This window comes from Oscarella lobularis, chromosome 6, assembly GCF_947507565.1.
Source record: "Oscarella lobularis chromosome 6, ooOscLobu1.1, whole genome shotgun sequence".
Lineage (NCBI taxonomy): Eukaryota > Metazoa > Porifera > Homoscleromorpha > Homosclerophorida > Oscarellidae > Oscarella > Oscarella lobularis.
In genome coordinates, this window is record NC_089180.1 from 1,159,884 (window position 1) to 1,173,252 (window position 13,369).

Here is a 13,369-nt window from a genome sequence, read left to right on the forward strand (position 1 = left end):
AATACACTAATCGAAAAAAAAAAATGCGCTTGTCAAACCACAGATTAGGGCTTGCTGATCGCGATCGTGTGCGCGATTGTGCCCGAATCGCGTATAATTTGCACGAAAAATGCCTACTCGGTCGATTTTAGACACTCGCGTGGGCGCGGGGGGGGGGGGGGGGGTAATGGCTTCTAGCGCACTAGTATAGGACCTCCTCTTGCTAAACCGAACGTTCCATACGTTCCTTTGAGACCATTGAAGCAACTAAATAGTCGGCCAATAGATACAGGGCACTTCTAAATATTTTTTGAGCGTGTTTTATTTTTTTGACTTTTTTTGACCCAATTTATATTACCACCTTAAACTTGACGTAGTCTAGGAGACAGCCTACAATGAGAAGGGTATAGTGATCCCACAATAACTCGTCGCGATTTCTCTTCAGAAAGCCATGGCAACGTCTTCGGCGGCTGATATAGACATGTTAAAGAAAAAAATGCAGGCAATGGAAGAGGAATTAAAGAAGAAAGATGATGAAATGAAAGAGGAATTAAAGAAGAAAGATGATGAAATGAAGAAGAAAGATGTTGAAAAGGAAGATTTTTTGGTCAAGAGGCTGGCACAATTGCAGTTGGGTACGCTTGAAATAGATCAAAACTGCTCTCTCGCCAGATCGTTTTTTAGGTTTCTCTTCTCTTAGTGATGCAACAGTGCCGGAAAGTGGACAGTGTAAGTTGACAACCTAATTTTTTCTATCGTCGTCTTCGCTATTGCATAATCTTCTTTAGCTGAAAAGGCAGTAAGAGAGGCTGTAGAGATTCGTAATGCCTACCTGGCGAAATTAGAAGAGAGAGAAAGACTGATTTTGAAGAAAAGCGTAAGATTGTTAACATTATTTTTACCTTTTACCTAATTGCATGAATAAAATATTCAGAAGTTCGGTGGCAGTCTGCCTGCTGACGACGCATCGCATTTAGAAAAAGTCGAGGAGGAACTAATTGCATTAAAACCTGGTGAGATGCGTCGTCATACTACTCCTACGTGGCTAATTGGCTAATTGGCTTTTTGTTTTATTGAAAGATTACGCTAAAGCAGAGAAATTTGTGAGTACACATGTGTGATGATGATTACGCTAGTGCTATTCTGTTGCTGTCTTGCAGTGGCGACGACCGTCAAGCATTGGCACTTACAAAGAAATCTGGCACGATTTTAGAGCGAAAAATCTTCTAAAGATTCCGGCGTTGCTGTTTTGTAACGCTTTCTGTCTTGACAGTCTCCAGAAAAAAGCAGAGAAAGAGGAAATAAAACTAAAGGAACAAGCGCCAAACATCATTTCTCATTCGAACGCTATCATTCGAAATTTCATTAACGGCGAAAACAAAATGAACGAAGCAGTTGCACAACTTCTCAGTTTGTCAGGATACAATTTTAAGCCGAATACCGTCGGCCGCTGTCAAACAGATAGTTGTTGCTATGAATCCCTGTCTGACGGCAGAATCTACGTAGTTGACGAGGGCAAGTTACCATACGGCAAGGGTGACCCTGCTATTCAGGGTGCAGGTTATTATGTTCTTGGAAGACACGAGGTAGGAGTATATTGTCACTGACTTACTTACAGTTTGGTGGAACTAACTTGCCGATTTTTATTTAGTATCACGAAAGCCTAAGCAATCGTCTTCAGAATTTGTCTGCAATTGACAAATTGTGCCCCGGTTTCATCTTAGCGAATCGTGGAGAACTGTTTGATGTCTACGGCGTTGTTACACTCACGCCAGAAATGAGAAATAGGCCAGACGACGGCCCAGAAGCAGGCATTGCATTTTCACTTGTGAAGCAGTTCTCTATTGGTCAGCCAGGCGCGGCAATCAAACTCGTTTCATGGCTACGGGTGGCAATTAGGGAACTGAGGTCTTATTATACGGATGAGGCGACAACGGGTCAATTGTGCAATCACTTTCCAGTCGTCAAAACGGATTGCTCCCTTCGATTCCATAGGCATCTTCGAGACAATCTTTTTCTTGCCAAAATCGATAACGACGTCAACAAAGGAGAGGAGTGCTTCGTCAAATTTTTGACAGGTGACTACGGCCAAGCTGCACATGATTACTGTCATGGCTCCAAGGCGATGTCGTTTGCACCCCAAATTTTGCATTACGAAGTAATTCCGTCATACGCGGGACCTATAATTATGGTCGTGATGAAGAAGGACGCATCGTTCACTACTCTTCATGAAGCGCTAAAAAAAGAAAATCTGAAATCGCCGCAGGAAGTTGTCAAAAATTTGACAAGTGCTGTTGAATTCCTCCACGAGAAAGATTTCGTTCACGGAGACATCCGGCCTCCAAATGTCCTCGTCAATGACAAAGGAGAAATTAAGCTAATCGATTTTGATTGGGCTGGACGAGAGGGATGCGCTATATATCCTAGCTTGTTGAATGGAAACGTTGGGTGGCCTCCACAGATCTTCGATACTAATGGTATCAGGAGAAATTCTCGCAGCAGAAACCAATTTCCGCCTAAAAATTTTTTGAAAGGTATCAAGAAGACTAAACACTGTGAACCGTACACGTCTTTGAGAAACGTCAATTTCATCAAACTCTCTTGATACAATTCGGGGTGTTCGAGATTTTCGACGAAAGGTATCTGCGCGCAAAGGCGAGAGCGCGCCCGTCGTGCCAACGCGAAGATGAAAAAAAACCGTTACTGTACCTGCCCCGACATTGGGCATCCTACGACCAGCTCGAAGAGTTCGGCGAATAGACGAGTAACGCTGCGCGTCTGCAAAAGCGAAGATGGGACTCCGGCGAGCCCATTCCATGGATCGCGCTTACGGTTGGAGATTCGATGTCCGCCATTGAAGGGTGGAACGACTTCCCAACCTTCTCGAATGAAGACTTCAAGAAGACGTGAATTTCTTGCGACTTGAGCAACGGAAAGCATGTGGTCATTGCGCCTCCTTCCATCGTAGCTTCCATCAGCGTTCTCTAGGCATGCGCGATAGTTGTATCTAATCTCTCATGCGCGCGAAAATGCATCGACACCTCCGAGGACGGGCCGCGCAGGGACTGCATCTATTAGTGTATATATGGATGCTAAATGCACGTGTGTTGGGCTACCTATCTCCTAAATAAACCCACGCGCGCTTGTTTCGTTCGACGGCAGTTTTGGGGAGCTTCTTATCGCGGGCTGCACGCCCGCGGCGAACTAAAGAACAAGGGGGCCGGGCTAAACTCGAAAAGAACTTACATTAGCATTTTGAGTGGCGTGCACGTCGGAAGCCTTATTATCGATCGTAAATTGGTCCTTGCTACGTCTTCGACGGCCCCTGTCTAAAACCGCTCCAATTTACGTCACGTTGGCACCGCCAATTCGACCGTTATGTATCGATCGACCGATGCGTTCGTTTATTTTTTTTCCGGCGTTTTTCGACCCGCTGACTTTTCACAACAAAAAGGCGTCGAGTCGACTCGCCCGCTTTTTGAGCGCTCGAAACCTCGCGCGCGCGATCCTCACTCTCGTATCCTTCGTCGAAACGATGTTTTTATGTTGTATGACGCATAGAAAAGGGATCGGGAGTGCGTGTGGTCCGTTGCTGTTTGCTTGGGCGAATGCAAGGGTGTGGTTTACTTTGAGCGCAGGATGGCCTAAAGGCCTCTCTTTCCTTTCCTTCTGACATCAATCATGCGAAATGAAGGGAATTAGGGAGTCCCAAAAAAGAAGAATCGCGATCCTATTAGAAGGACCCCCTTAGCGGCTTCACGATTCCCCCCGCCGCGAATCTCGATCGCAATTCCTCCACTTCCTCTAGAACGTTCGTCCCCGCTGTGGCACTTTTACGAGGTGGGGCCCCCTAACAGCATTTGCACGCACACGCCATTTCCACCGAATAAACGCCTGTTGACATTGAGGTCAACAACGTTAGCGAGTCGGCGTATCGCCCTCGACCAAATTGAATGACATGTTGCTGAAGTTGCCCAAACTGAAGACCTCATACATATACGCGACGAGGTCTCCCTATCACCTCGCACCTGTAATCCTAATCCTAATCCTAATTCTACCCCTAGTCCTAATGTAACCTCTAATCCTTAACCTACCCCTAATCCTACCCCTAATCTATATCTTACACCATTGATCCTTCATTTGCTCCTCCCCTCTTTTCATCGATCGTTTTCCTATTCTGCGCATACCGTCCTTCTCCTCTCCCATTCAACTAAGCGCCCTAGATAAAAGAAATGTAAAATGATTGAATAGTTCAAAAAAAGGTAAAAAAAACTATATCCTATACCATCGACTCCTATTTGGCTCCGATCCTCCTTGTCCTGTCGACGTCCCTTCCCTTTGTCCTAGTTTGTCCTTATCCTTTCTCTCCCTATTGTATCTCCCTATCTATAAACAAAGTAAAATAAATACAGAGGCTAAAAATAAATCTATTCCCCATACCGATCGATCCCTTGCTTGCTCTTTCTCCTTCCTCTCCAATTGCCATTCCCTTCCCCTTGTCCTCGTATATCCTTATCCTTTCTCTCCCTAGTGTATCTCCCTATCTATAAACAAAATAAAATAAATACAGAAGTTAAAAATAAATCCATTCCCCAAACCGATCGATCATATGCCTGCTCTTTCTTCTTCCTTTCCAATTGCCAGTCCCTTCCCCTTGTCCCTGTCTGTCCTTATCCTTTCTCTCCCTATTGTATCTCCTTATCTATAAACAAAATAAAATGAATACAAACGCTAAAAATAAATCTACTTCCTATACCTCAGGCTATTGATCACTCTTGACCTCCCCCCTATAAACACACACAAACCAAAGCCCCTATACCGTGTGAGAGTGCAATGCACTTATCTGATAGCACCCCTGATTAAGAATGACACTATAAAAAAGAGAAATAAAAGATTAGATAATCATATATAACATAACATTATTTATCCTCTTAAAACCATCTAAAAAAGAGTGATAAACGCTCCTCCCCTCCCGGACTGTTCTAAATTCCCTTGTCACACAATCGTCCCCCCCTAAAAACGAAAGAAAGAAATAACCCCTTCGCAACAACAGATTTATAGAGAAATACTAAGACAACCATGCACGAAACCGTGCTCTAAAACCGAATCGCGCAGTAAACACTGCTCAAAACTACAAGAATCGCGAGAAAACCATTTTTTCCCCCTTCGGGCCCCCAATCCCCAACGCGCAGCAGAAACAGTCTCTCAAACACGTCCAAACCTCACCGCAAAACGCTGGAATCCTAAGAACCGCGTAGAGAACAGAGAAAAAGAGTAGTAAAACCCTTCGAACGCGTATGGGACCCCGAAACTGAAACGCACTGGGTTAAATGACACACAAACACATAATTTACCCTTCGCGATAGTCGATCCCCTCCCTTGTCGTCCCCTTCGCCCGCCGTTCTGTAGCGATGAATGAATATAGTACTCCCGTATACGCGGAACCCCGGATAGCCACCTCGCGAATTTCGAGAACTTACGCTCAAAGACTACTTCCTACACGGCCAAATACGTATAACACACTATTCTTATTACAATAGATGGCATGGAAAACAGCGAAAAAGCTCGTTGAAACGTAAAACGTCGACATGCAAAAAAACGCGATTTTATGATGTCAAACCTCAAATACGCCCACCAGACCCTACACCCATATTAAACTACATAAAATTATCTACAAAACACCAGTAAAACAATTGTCAATCCTTCTAATCTACTATACAAAATAACGGGTATTAGTTGACAGTTCACAAAACACGAATTCCTTAATAATAAATAGAGATTACACCCAATGACGTCATCCACAGGATTTTAGATAGAGCTCCAAAAGCGCTCTCCAATGATGTATAACACAAACATAACGGGCCAAACGTAACACTAATCCCGCAACTTATTGATTTTAAGCGATTTTTAGAAAAATGAAATTCTGCATAACTTCGTAGGAACTCACTGAAACCACTTGGGATTTTTTCAGTGGGGGCCACGCATAGTAGAATTGCATTCCATAACTCCCCTAACAAATCCCCACGTTTCCCTGGTAACCAAAAATCTTAAAAGATTTTTCCTTACCAATACCCCTTTAACCAACCATAACTTTAAACTCAAAGCACGAATCGGGCTTCCAATCTCCCTTTCCGGAGATCTACCACTAGGGAATCCTCTAAACTAACCGTTGCCATGGTTACTAAACCTTTTTTTAAAATGCTTTTGTCGACCCCTCCTATAAAAAACCCTCCTACAAACCACTCTACACCTCCCCAACACTACAGAACCATAGAAATTACCTCACCCCTACAATTACCTCACCCTTAAATCTTCTATATACGGGCTGTCTGTATAGTGACGTAAGTGTTCATGTTACGTGGCGTGGTAGTGACGTCAGGAGGTTATTAGCGAATAATAGAGGAGGGGCTCCAGTTCTGGCCAAACTAGCTAAGCAGACGTCAATAAAGCCTAAGTTTAACTAGCTACAGAGAGCGCGTCGAAAGAACGGGGCCGTGGCCCGGAAAGGGCTGCGTCCCCCAGCGGACAATCCACGGTTGCGCCAGCGGGTACGCAATCGTGACAAAAAGGAGCCCGTTTACGGTGGCGTAACTGTAGCCACGGCGATATGGATAACCTCTATACTGTAGTCTAGAACGGTCTAGAACGCGATCGCGGAACGAAAAATTCCCATGCGCGACGGACCTTCAGAACTCGATCGCGCAACGATAAAACGCACGTCTAAACAAAACAGGAGCCATTCGAACGAGAGCGAACGCTCGCCAAAGGAGCACATTGAATTCGAAACAAAAAATTAGCACCCGTATCAGCAAACCCGGATGCCCTGTCGCGTAAAAAAACATGTTTCTCCGACACCAAAAAAAACAGGGTTACTGCACTCAAGACCACAGACAACATTGAGGACGAGGAACAAGACGGAAACAAAGAATCAACATTGACTACAAAAAATGAAGTACAGTCACTTTTTCTCGTCATCGCCGCCGCTCTTCAAAGGATGTCCTTCATTGAGGACGATGTACTTGATTGCATTACTATGTAATTCAAGCTCACCAAGATTTACGTATCGAAGAAGATCGCGTTTGAGCAGTTGACGTATTGCTGCATCACAATCGACCCCTTTGGCTTTGAAGTCATCCTGTCCCGCTCGATCTCGCAATTCAGTGGCCTTTTCGAATCCCTTTGGATTCTCGGCGAGAAGACGAAGAATTCGATACTGAAACTCTTGAGCGGGTTCGGATTTCTCAATTCTCGGCCAAACAGAAAAGACTTTGGCTAAATCATCATTGGGCACAGACAAGACTGACTTAAACAGCTCTTCTTTCGTTGTAATTGCTTTAGCTACGCTTTCACGGGCCGGCTTAGGGGGAGCGGCTATTCCAAAGAGACGCTTCAAAGCTGCTTTGAGTCCTCCTCCTTCCTTCGACGTCGACTTAGGCTTTTCTTTAACGGCGTCAGCTGCATTCTTCAGCAGGCCAATTCTTCCACCGGTCACGCACTTGTACACGTCATCGGCATCAAACTTTTTTCCTGCTGCTTCAAATCGTTTCTTCAGAAACTCCTTGGCCTCCTCCTCGCTGACGTCACGTGAAAATACCAGTTTAAGGCGAGATGAACTGCTCACTGACCTCATTACATCGAGAGCCACCCCACTGGAATCAACCAGTATCCAGTGAATCACGCCATCATCTGCGTGGTCTTTAGCCCTATCAAGTAACTTGCGAAGTTCCTCCGGCCCTCGAAGATCAGACGGAGGAAGAGGGACGAGTTTGTTGACCCCGTCAATGATGATCGTCGTCACTCGACCGTTTGCATATTCCCTCGCTGATTCACCCAAACGGTGGGTTACTTCACTAAGAGAAATTTCAGGCGCTTGCTCTTTGGCAAATGCCTCCCTTATTAAGTTAGGGACCGCATTTAAAAGGCCATGCATGACTGCCGGTTGATCCATGGAGAAGGCTTTAGCAAGACACTTATAAAGTGGCTGCTCTGCAGTGACGTAATGAACACCCTTGACTCCTTCCTTGCGCAACTCATCGACTACTTCCATCATTGCACGCGATTTTCCTGCTCGGTGAGGCCCAATGTAAACATGAAAATATGACGAAGGGGGGAAAGGGCTCATGATCAGTTCTCTGAGTCTCGCTTTCTCTTCCGTTCGATCAACGTAATCTTCATTGGCAATGGGAGACAACTTCTTATTGGTAGTCGAAGAGAGACGTTTTTCAAAATACAAAATTCTTCCACAGCAATAGAGAAAGTATCCCGCAGCTGACGCGAGGGGGATCGAAGTCTTTGCTACATTAATGAAAGGGGTGGGTTAGGGGATTTTTTTAACATCTACTTCCTAGCAAATACCATTTCGTGACACAAAGTCTTTCAATCGAAGCAGTCTATTAGAGCCACTAGCTGGGAAGGTCAACGAAAAGTTGAAAAGCGTCCTGATACCGCTCAAAAAGTTTCTACCTTTCATATTTGCCCATATGTCTTTCCATCGCTGAAATTTCAATGGAGGCCGTTCATTAGAGCCGCTACCTGGGAAGGGTCAACAAAGAGTTGAGCGGTGGCGGCATCTTCTGATACCGCTGGAAACGTTTCTACCATTTTTTTTGCCATTTTCAGCAAAAAGTCTTCCAATTGGTAGTGAGAGACGTTGCTTTGCACTACTCCAGCCGCAGCCGCCCTTGAGAAGAAGCCCGTTGCTCAAAGTACTGTAACAAACGAATCAATAGATACATTGGATCAATCCACTTTACAAACACATACCGATTCAAACGAGACAAAAGCATTTCGAATTCTTTTAATTCAACGGCCCGGGCCGCACACACACTCTCTATTAAGCTAATGATAAAAAACACATTAGTGACATTACTATTCTTTCCCAACAAAACTTTGAACAAGTCGCGTGCAACTCTAGACGACGTATGGGTTACAATGTCGCCGGGGAGGAGGCGTGTCATATTATATATTCATCATGTGACGTTCAACAATCATCGGCGGCGGAGATCGTTTGCCTAGTTCGTTTCCCTAGTACGTAAAACGATCCCCGCCCGCCGCGCGGGCCCCCAACATGCATTCTCCGGCGGCAAGTCGCAATAAGTCCGTCAAGGAAAAGGTGTAAGTGTGAGGGAAAGCGGCCGGCGGCGGTGGCGGCGGCTGAGTGGTGGCAAAATCAAAAAGCTACGACGCTTCGGCTCTCTCACCTGCCGATTGAAAGCTTTTAGATCGTCACCAGAACCAGGATCGTCCGATTGGAGCGGTGCCGAACTCAGCCGAAGAGATTCGAGCGCACAATCCGTCTGTCTACAATACGGGACACTTTGTCACCTCGCCCACGCAACGAAGGACGAGCGTTCTTAGAAAGAGTCTCTAAATCTCTTTCTGAGCTAGTTCTTATTTTTGTAAACAAATCCTCCGTTTAAAATTAGGCCAAAATCACAATTTTTTGTCATTTTTTGCGAGAAATCAATGAGCAAAAAATTCATTTTCGCATCTCAAGCGAAAATGTAGCGAAATTATTACGTCATTACACTACTAGATGCGAAAAACCATAGCTTCTGTTTTGGGCGAGAAAGGGCCAATTACGCGAGAATGAGAGGAACGCCCACCTTCGTTTAACCTCCTAAGAGCTAAGTTGCGCTTTATGCGCTGGATAACCTAGTCTAGCTACATCTACAGAAGCTTTCGAGCTACTTTCGAAGAAGCGAAACTAAAGATTCGAGGCAGGAGAGCTATTTTCCGCCTATCGAACTGGACTTAAAATGGCGGCGGTCACATGCTTGTGACGTCATTGTAGACAGACGGGAAGTCCTCAACTGGCGCATGCGCAGTGAGCGCTATCTAACCATAGATGTATGAGAGATCATCTATGATCTAACTAGATGTAATTACATCTATGGTGAAACTGGCTGATTTCGAGCAGGAAATTTTAGACAAACCCCATTAGGAGCTTGTTTAATTATTAAAAGGCTAAGGCAGCGCTGAAAAGGTTTTTCTGCAGTATCTTCGCGTTTTTGCTGTTTATCGGAATTTTCGCGCCGCGCAACGACTTCGTGTTTATAGACCGAGCGGTACGTAGAGGCGAGGAGAGCCACAGCCGAGCGTTTCTTTGCTTTTTCGCCGGGTTTTCGCGGTGCGCGGGGCCCGGTGATGTTTCTGTGTGATCGCGTCTCTTTGGTGGGCGTTTTCTTACCTTTGTCGTTGTTGATGTTGAGCCTTCGTTTCTTCCCAACGAGGGGCCTCATTTCCATTCGTCTACCCCATTGCGGGGCCCCATTTCCCTACGGTGCTAATTATCTCGCTGCGTTCTTCGCCCTTCTCTTCTTTCCGCTTTTGCTCCGTTTTTGCTGCGCGTGACGTGTTCCAAGCTGTATATATATAGCGTGTTGACGTAATGAGATTAGCCACGTGACCTCTCGAACCAGTGAGTCCCCATTCGTGCACTTGGGGCCCCGCCGACAATGTCCCATCTAGTCTTTCTTCTTCCCTTTCTTAAGCGGCTCGGCCCGTACTCCGGCGATCTTTCCCTTCTCCGTCGCGCCGACGCTTACACGGAAGCGGAAATCGTACGGACTACGCCTCGTCGCGAAAGCGAATTCTCTCGATCTCGACCTCATACCGCTCGTTCATACGTTCGGTCACTTGGGATTCGTGCTGAAGCACGAACCCGCGCGACGTGACGTTAGTGGCATTCCGATTCAGCGGCGCTAACCAAACGACTCGTCGCCGACGTGGCGCGTCTCCATCCGAACGCGAAGCGAATACACGTCGGCGGCGGCGAAGTCGGCGGAATCGGAAAACCAACCCCTCCACCAATGCACTCACCTCACCCTTTCCATACCGTTTCCCCTTACAATACGCATATGAGGCACTTATCTAATAGTTCCCTCTTGATAATTTCCCTCCTGTGAATTGAGCCACGTCCCTCCAGAAAAATTTCCCCACGTTTCTTCATAATTGCTGTCCCCGCAACTTGAACCAACTTCAGTCTACGACAATGAAAATGACGTTAGGAGAGCACCTTGACTGACGACTTAGGCATACTAACCCTGTGTCCCAGTGGACTCCGCAGCATGTCCTGCCGGTTGATACACCCCTAGAAAAAAAACAATAATGTACTACCGCATTAATTAGGGAAGAAAATAAAAATAAAGAATGAAGGGTACCTCAAACATTCGACGCCAAACAAAACTTTGGGCCTCTTGGGCCTCTTCTCTTCCACTTCGATGGTCTTCCCTTCTGTGTAGCTCTGCTAAGTACTTGTCCTCTCTGTAGCAAAGAATAAATTATCTCTAAAAAATAAAGAATATATTAATAACATCGAATAAAGATGATCTTTATCTACTCTGTGAATCCGGTGGCATTGGCTGGGTCTCCTGTCTCTGTCTAGATGCTGGATGAGACGAGACTTCTGTAAATGATCAGTCATAATGAAATGCCTTTCGAAGCTGAATAAACGTGCCTTGACTATCGGCGTTCTCCCTCTGTCGAGATAGCACTCTCCTCAACTGCGGCCAAAGGCTCTAAACCCCAAGAACACAAGGTAAATCAACAGCCTACACGTCCCTGGTGCTTATCATCTCAAAAAACCTTACTCAATGGAAGGAGATCACAGCTCTTCCTCGTTTAGTGCCGCTGGCCCTTCAGAAATTTGTCTTATTTAGAAAATCAGCGAGTTTTTGAGCACACTTTTCTGTGTGTCCCAACTAAGACATAGACGTCCATATTAACACATCGTTTCGTTTCGACTTCTCTTGTCGCTTTCAATCGAGCGTCGGTTTGCGAGGCGACGACGCGTGCTCTCGTAAAATAGAGAACCTGCTCCGACCGAATTGACCCGCTGCGTTGGGAAGGGATGTCGCTCTACTCGCGCGCATGCTCACGTTTTTCAACTCATAAACGGTCGAGCGGAGCGTGAAATGGACGACCTAACCCAAAATTTCGACGCGATGGAAATAGCGAAAAAAGCGATAGCACGAGCTGAAGCGGCCGAACGAGAAGCTGAAGCCGAACGAGCCGAACGAGCAAAGGCCGAACGAGAAGCTGAAGCCGAACGAGCCGAACGAGCAAAGGCCGAACGAGAAGCTGAAACCCGACGAGCCGAAGCTGAAGCCGAACGAGCCGAACGAGCAAAGGCCGAACGAGAAGCTGAAGACGAACGAGCCGGACGAGTAAAGGCCGAACGAAAAGCTGAAACCCGACGAGCCGAAGCTGAAGCCGAACGAGCCGGACGAGCAAAGGCCGAACGAGAAGCTGAAGACGAACGAGCCGGACGAGTAAAGGCCGAACGAAAAGCTGAAGACGCGGAACGACAAATTGAAGCCGAACGAGCAAAAGGTGCTGGAAAGGACGAAGAGCAGATCGAAGATGGCGCCCGAGGTCAGTTTATTTATTTTATTTTTTTTATGCTATGGCGCAATTCTAGAATGGAAGATTATTGACAATCCCACTCACCTTAAAGCAAGCTGGGACGAAAATGTCAGTCTTCGTTTTCGTTGTTCAGGGTCAAACGTCCGTTACCAATGGATCCACAATACGACGAAGAATAGAGAGAAAAAGTATTGGAAAGATGTGAAACAAGGTAACGATTCCACACTGAATTTGATTTTGCGGAGGCGGGAAGACTTCGGATGGTATCGCTGCATTGCCCTGAGAAACGACCAATCGAAAAAACTCACTTCCAATGATGTTGAAATTAAGTGTTCGGTATGATAATGGCATAATTTATGTGTCTTCATTAGCTAATTCTTTTAGGATACGCTTATGTCGCCAGGGGATGTATCAACTAAGGATCATAACGTATTTTCTGAGAATTTCCTAACTGGATCCAAGTTTGCTGCCTCATACTCGGATGCATTTCTTCCATTCTTTTTGGACGACAACGACGATTCAGAGCTTGACTTGCTCTCCGCTGACTGTCTTGTCCATGTAGACTTTGATGCCAGTGATAACGACATCAGCAAATCTCTCAGCGAAGTCTTTTCTCGATGGCTGATAAGTCATGGTCTGGATTTCAGTATTGAAACAGACGCTCAGGATCAAGCTGGCAAAGGCCTAGGTAGTCAACACTCGTCACGTGTCTTCTACTCTTTCCGTTTGACCATCGCGACTCTACTGTCTCTAATGTAAGATTGGAATGAATAAGAGGAATTTTAGCTTTCGAAAGAATCGAAACTCTTCTGTCAGTGTTTCGTAGCGCGGGCGGCGAATTCATCCACTTGCGCACTATCTCGTTTTTCGCCTCCGTTCTATTGTGAAACGAATGCTCTTTATTATTTTATTTTTTAGCCGCCCCATAGCCTCGATGTGCTCCAGACCCTCGCGCGTTAAGGGGGTGTGGTACACCCCTCTTAACGCGCGAGGGTCTGGAGTATCGAGGCTATCTGGCTATCCC

General features: G+C 45.9%; 2 protein-coding genes and 2 long non-coding RNA genes across 5 annotated transcripts; 1 reads left to right on the forward strand and 3 right to left on the reverse strand.

The window, feature by feature from the left end:
* Positions 1-2,434: 2,434 nt before the first annotated feature.
* Positions 2,435-2,963, reverse strand: LOC136188566 (uncharacterized). Its single transcript, XR_010670243.1, has 4 exons — positions 2,811-2,963; positions 2,689-2,757; positions 2,546-2,622; positions 2,435-2,495 (listed from the first exon to the last, which is right to left on the reverse strand). It is a non-coding gene; the product is annotated as an uncharacterized lncRNA (long non-coding RNA).
* Positions 2,964-3,151: 188 nt separating this feature from the next.
* Positions 3,152-4,803, reverse strand: LOC136187969 (uncharacterized). The gene is made up of 5 exons (XR_010670065.1): positions 4,736-4,803; positions 4,578-4,681; positions 4,420-4,523; positions 4,265-4,365; positions 3,152-4,198 (listed from the first exon to the last, which is right to left on the reverse strand). It is a non-coding gene; the product is annotated as an uncharacterized lncRNA (long non-coding RNA).
* Positions 4,804-6,805: 2,002 nt separating this feature from the next.
* On the reverse strand, positions 6,806-11,813 carry LOC136187949 (uncharacterized). Of its 2 annotated transcripts, XM_065975653.1 has the most exons (11): positions 11,571-11,813; positions 11,438-11,498; positions 11,321-11,386; positions 11,142-11,267; positions 11,024-11,071; positions 10,169-10,964; positions 8,743-8,817; positions 8,578-8,687; positions 8,443-8,511; positions 8,335-8,385; positions 6,806-8,274 (listed from the first exon to the last, which is right to left on the reverse strand). In XM_065975653.1, the coding sequence occupies exons 7-11, from the start codon at positions 8,763-8,765 to the stop codon at positions 6,938-6,940; spliced, it is 1,590 nt and encodes a 529-aa protein (XP_065831725.1). In that variant the 5' UTR covers positions 8,766-8,817; positions 10,169-10,964; positions 11,024-11,071; positions 11,142-11,267; positions 11,321-11,386; positions 11,438-11,498; positions 11,571-11,813; the 3' UTR covers positions 6,806-6,937. The 2 variants fall into 2 exon arrangements, with proteins under 2 accessions (XP_065831725.1, XP_065831724.1); XM_065975652.1 differs by lacking the exons at positions 10,169-10,964; positions 11,024-11,071; positions 11,142-11,267; ... (1 more) ...; positions 11,438-11,498; positions 11,571-11,813 and adding an exon at positions 9,180-9,279.
* Positions 11,705-13,282, forward strand: LOC136187950 (cilia- and flagella-associated protein 251-like). Its single transcript, XM_065975654.1, has 3 exons — positions 11,705-12,354; positions 12,401-12,681; positions 12,730-13,282. The coding sequence occupies exons 1-3, from the start codon at positions 11,895-11,897 to the stop codon at positions 13,102-13,104; spliced, it is 1,116 nt and encodes a 371-aa protein (XP_065831726.1). The 5' UTR covers positions 11,705-11,894; the 3' UTR covers positions 13,105-13,282.
* The last annotated feature ends 87 nt before the right edge of the window (positions 13,283-13,369 follow it).

Excerpts from the sequence above, each read along its gene's own strand:
- LOC136187950 (XM_065975654.1), top strand. The coding sequence starts at position 11,895 with ATGGACGACCTAACCCAAAATTTCGACGCGATGGAAATAGCGAAAAAA. Across the intron at positions 12,355-12,400 it reads GATCGAAGATGGCGCCCGAG|AATGGAAGATTATTGACAAT; the intron begins GTCAGTTTATTT and ends GCGCAATTCTAG. Across the intron at positions 12,682-12,729 it reads ATGTTGAAATTAAGTGTTCG|GATACGCTTATGTCGCCAGG; the intron begins GTATGATAATGG and ends TAATTCTTTTAG.
- LOC136187949 (XM_065975653.1), bottom strand. The coding sequence starts at position 8,765 with ATGCTTTTGTCTCGTTTGAATCG. Across the intron at positions 8,688-8,742 it reads CTTTTGTCTCGTTTGAATCG|TACTTTGAGCAACGGGCTTC; the intron begins GTATGTGTTTGT and ends CGTTTGTTACAG. Across the intron at positions 8,512-8,577 it reads TGAAAATGGCAAAAAAAATG|GTAGCGGCTCTAATGAACGG; the intron begins GTAGAAACGTTT and ends GACCCTTCCCAG.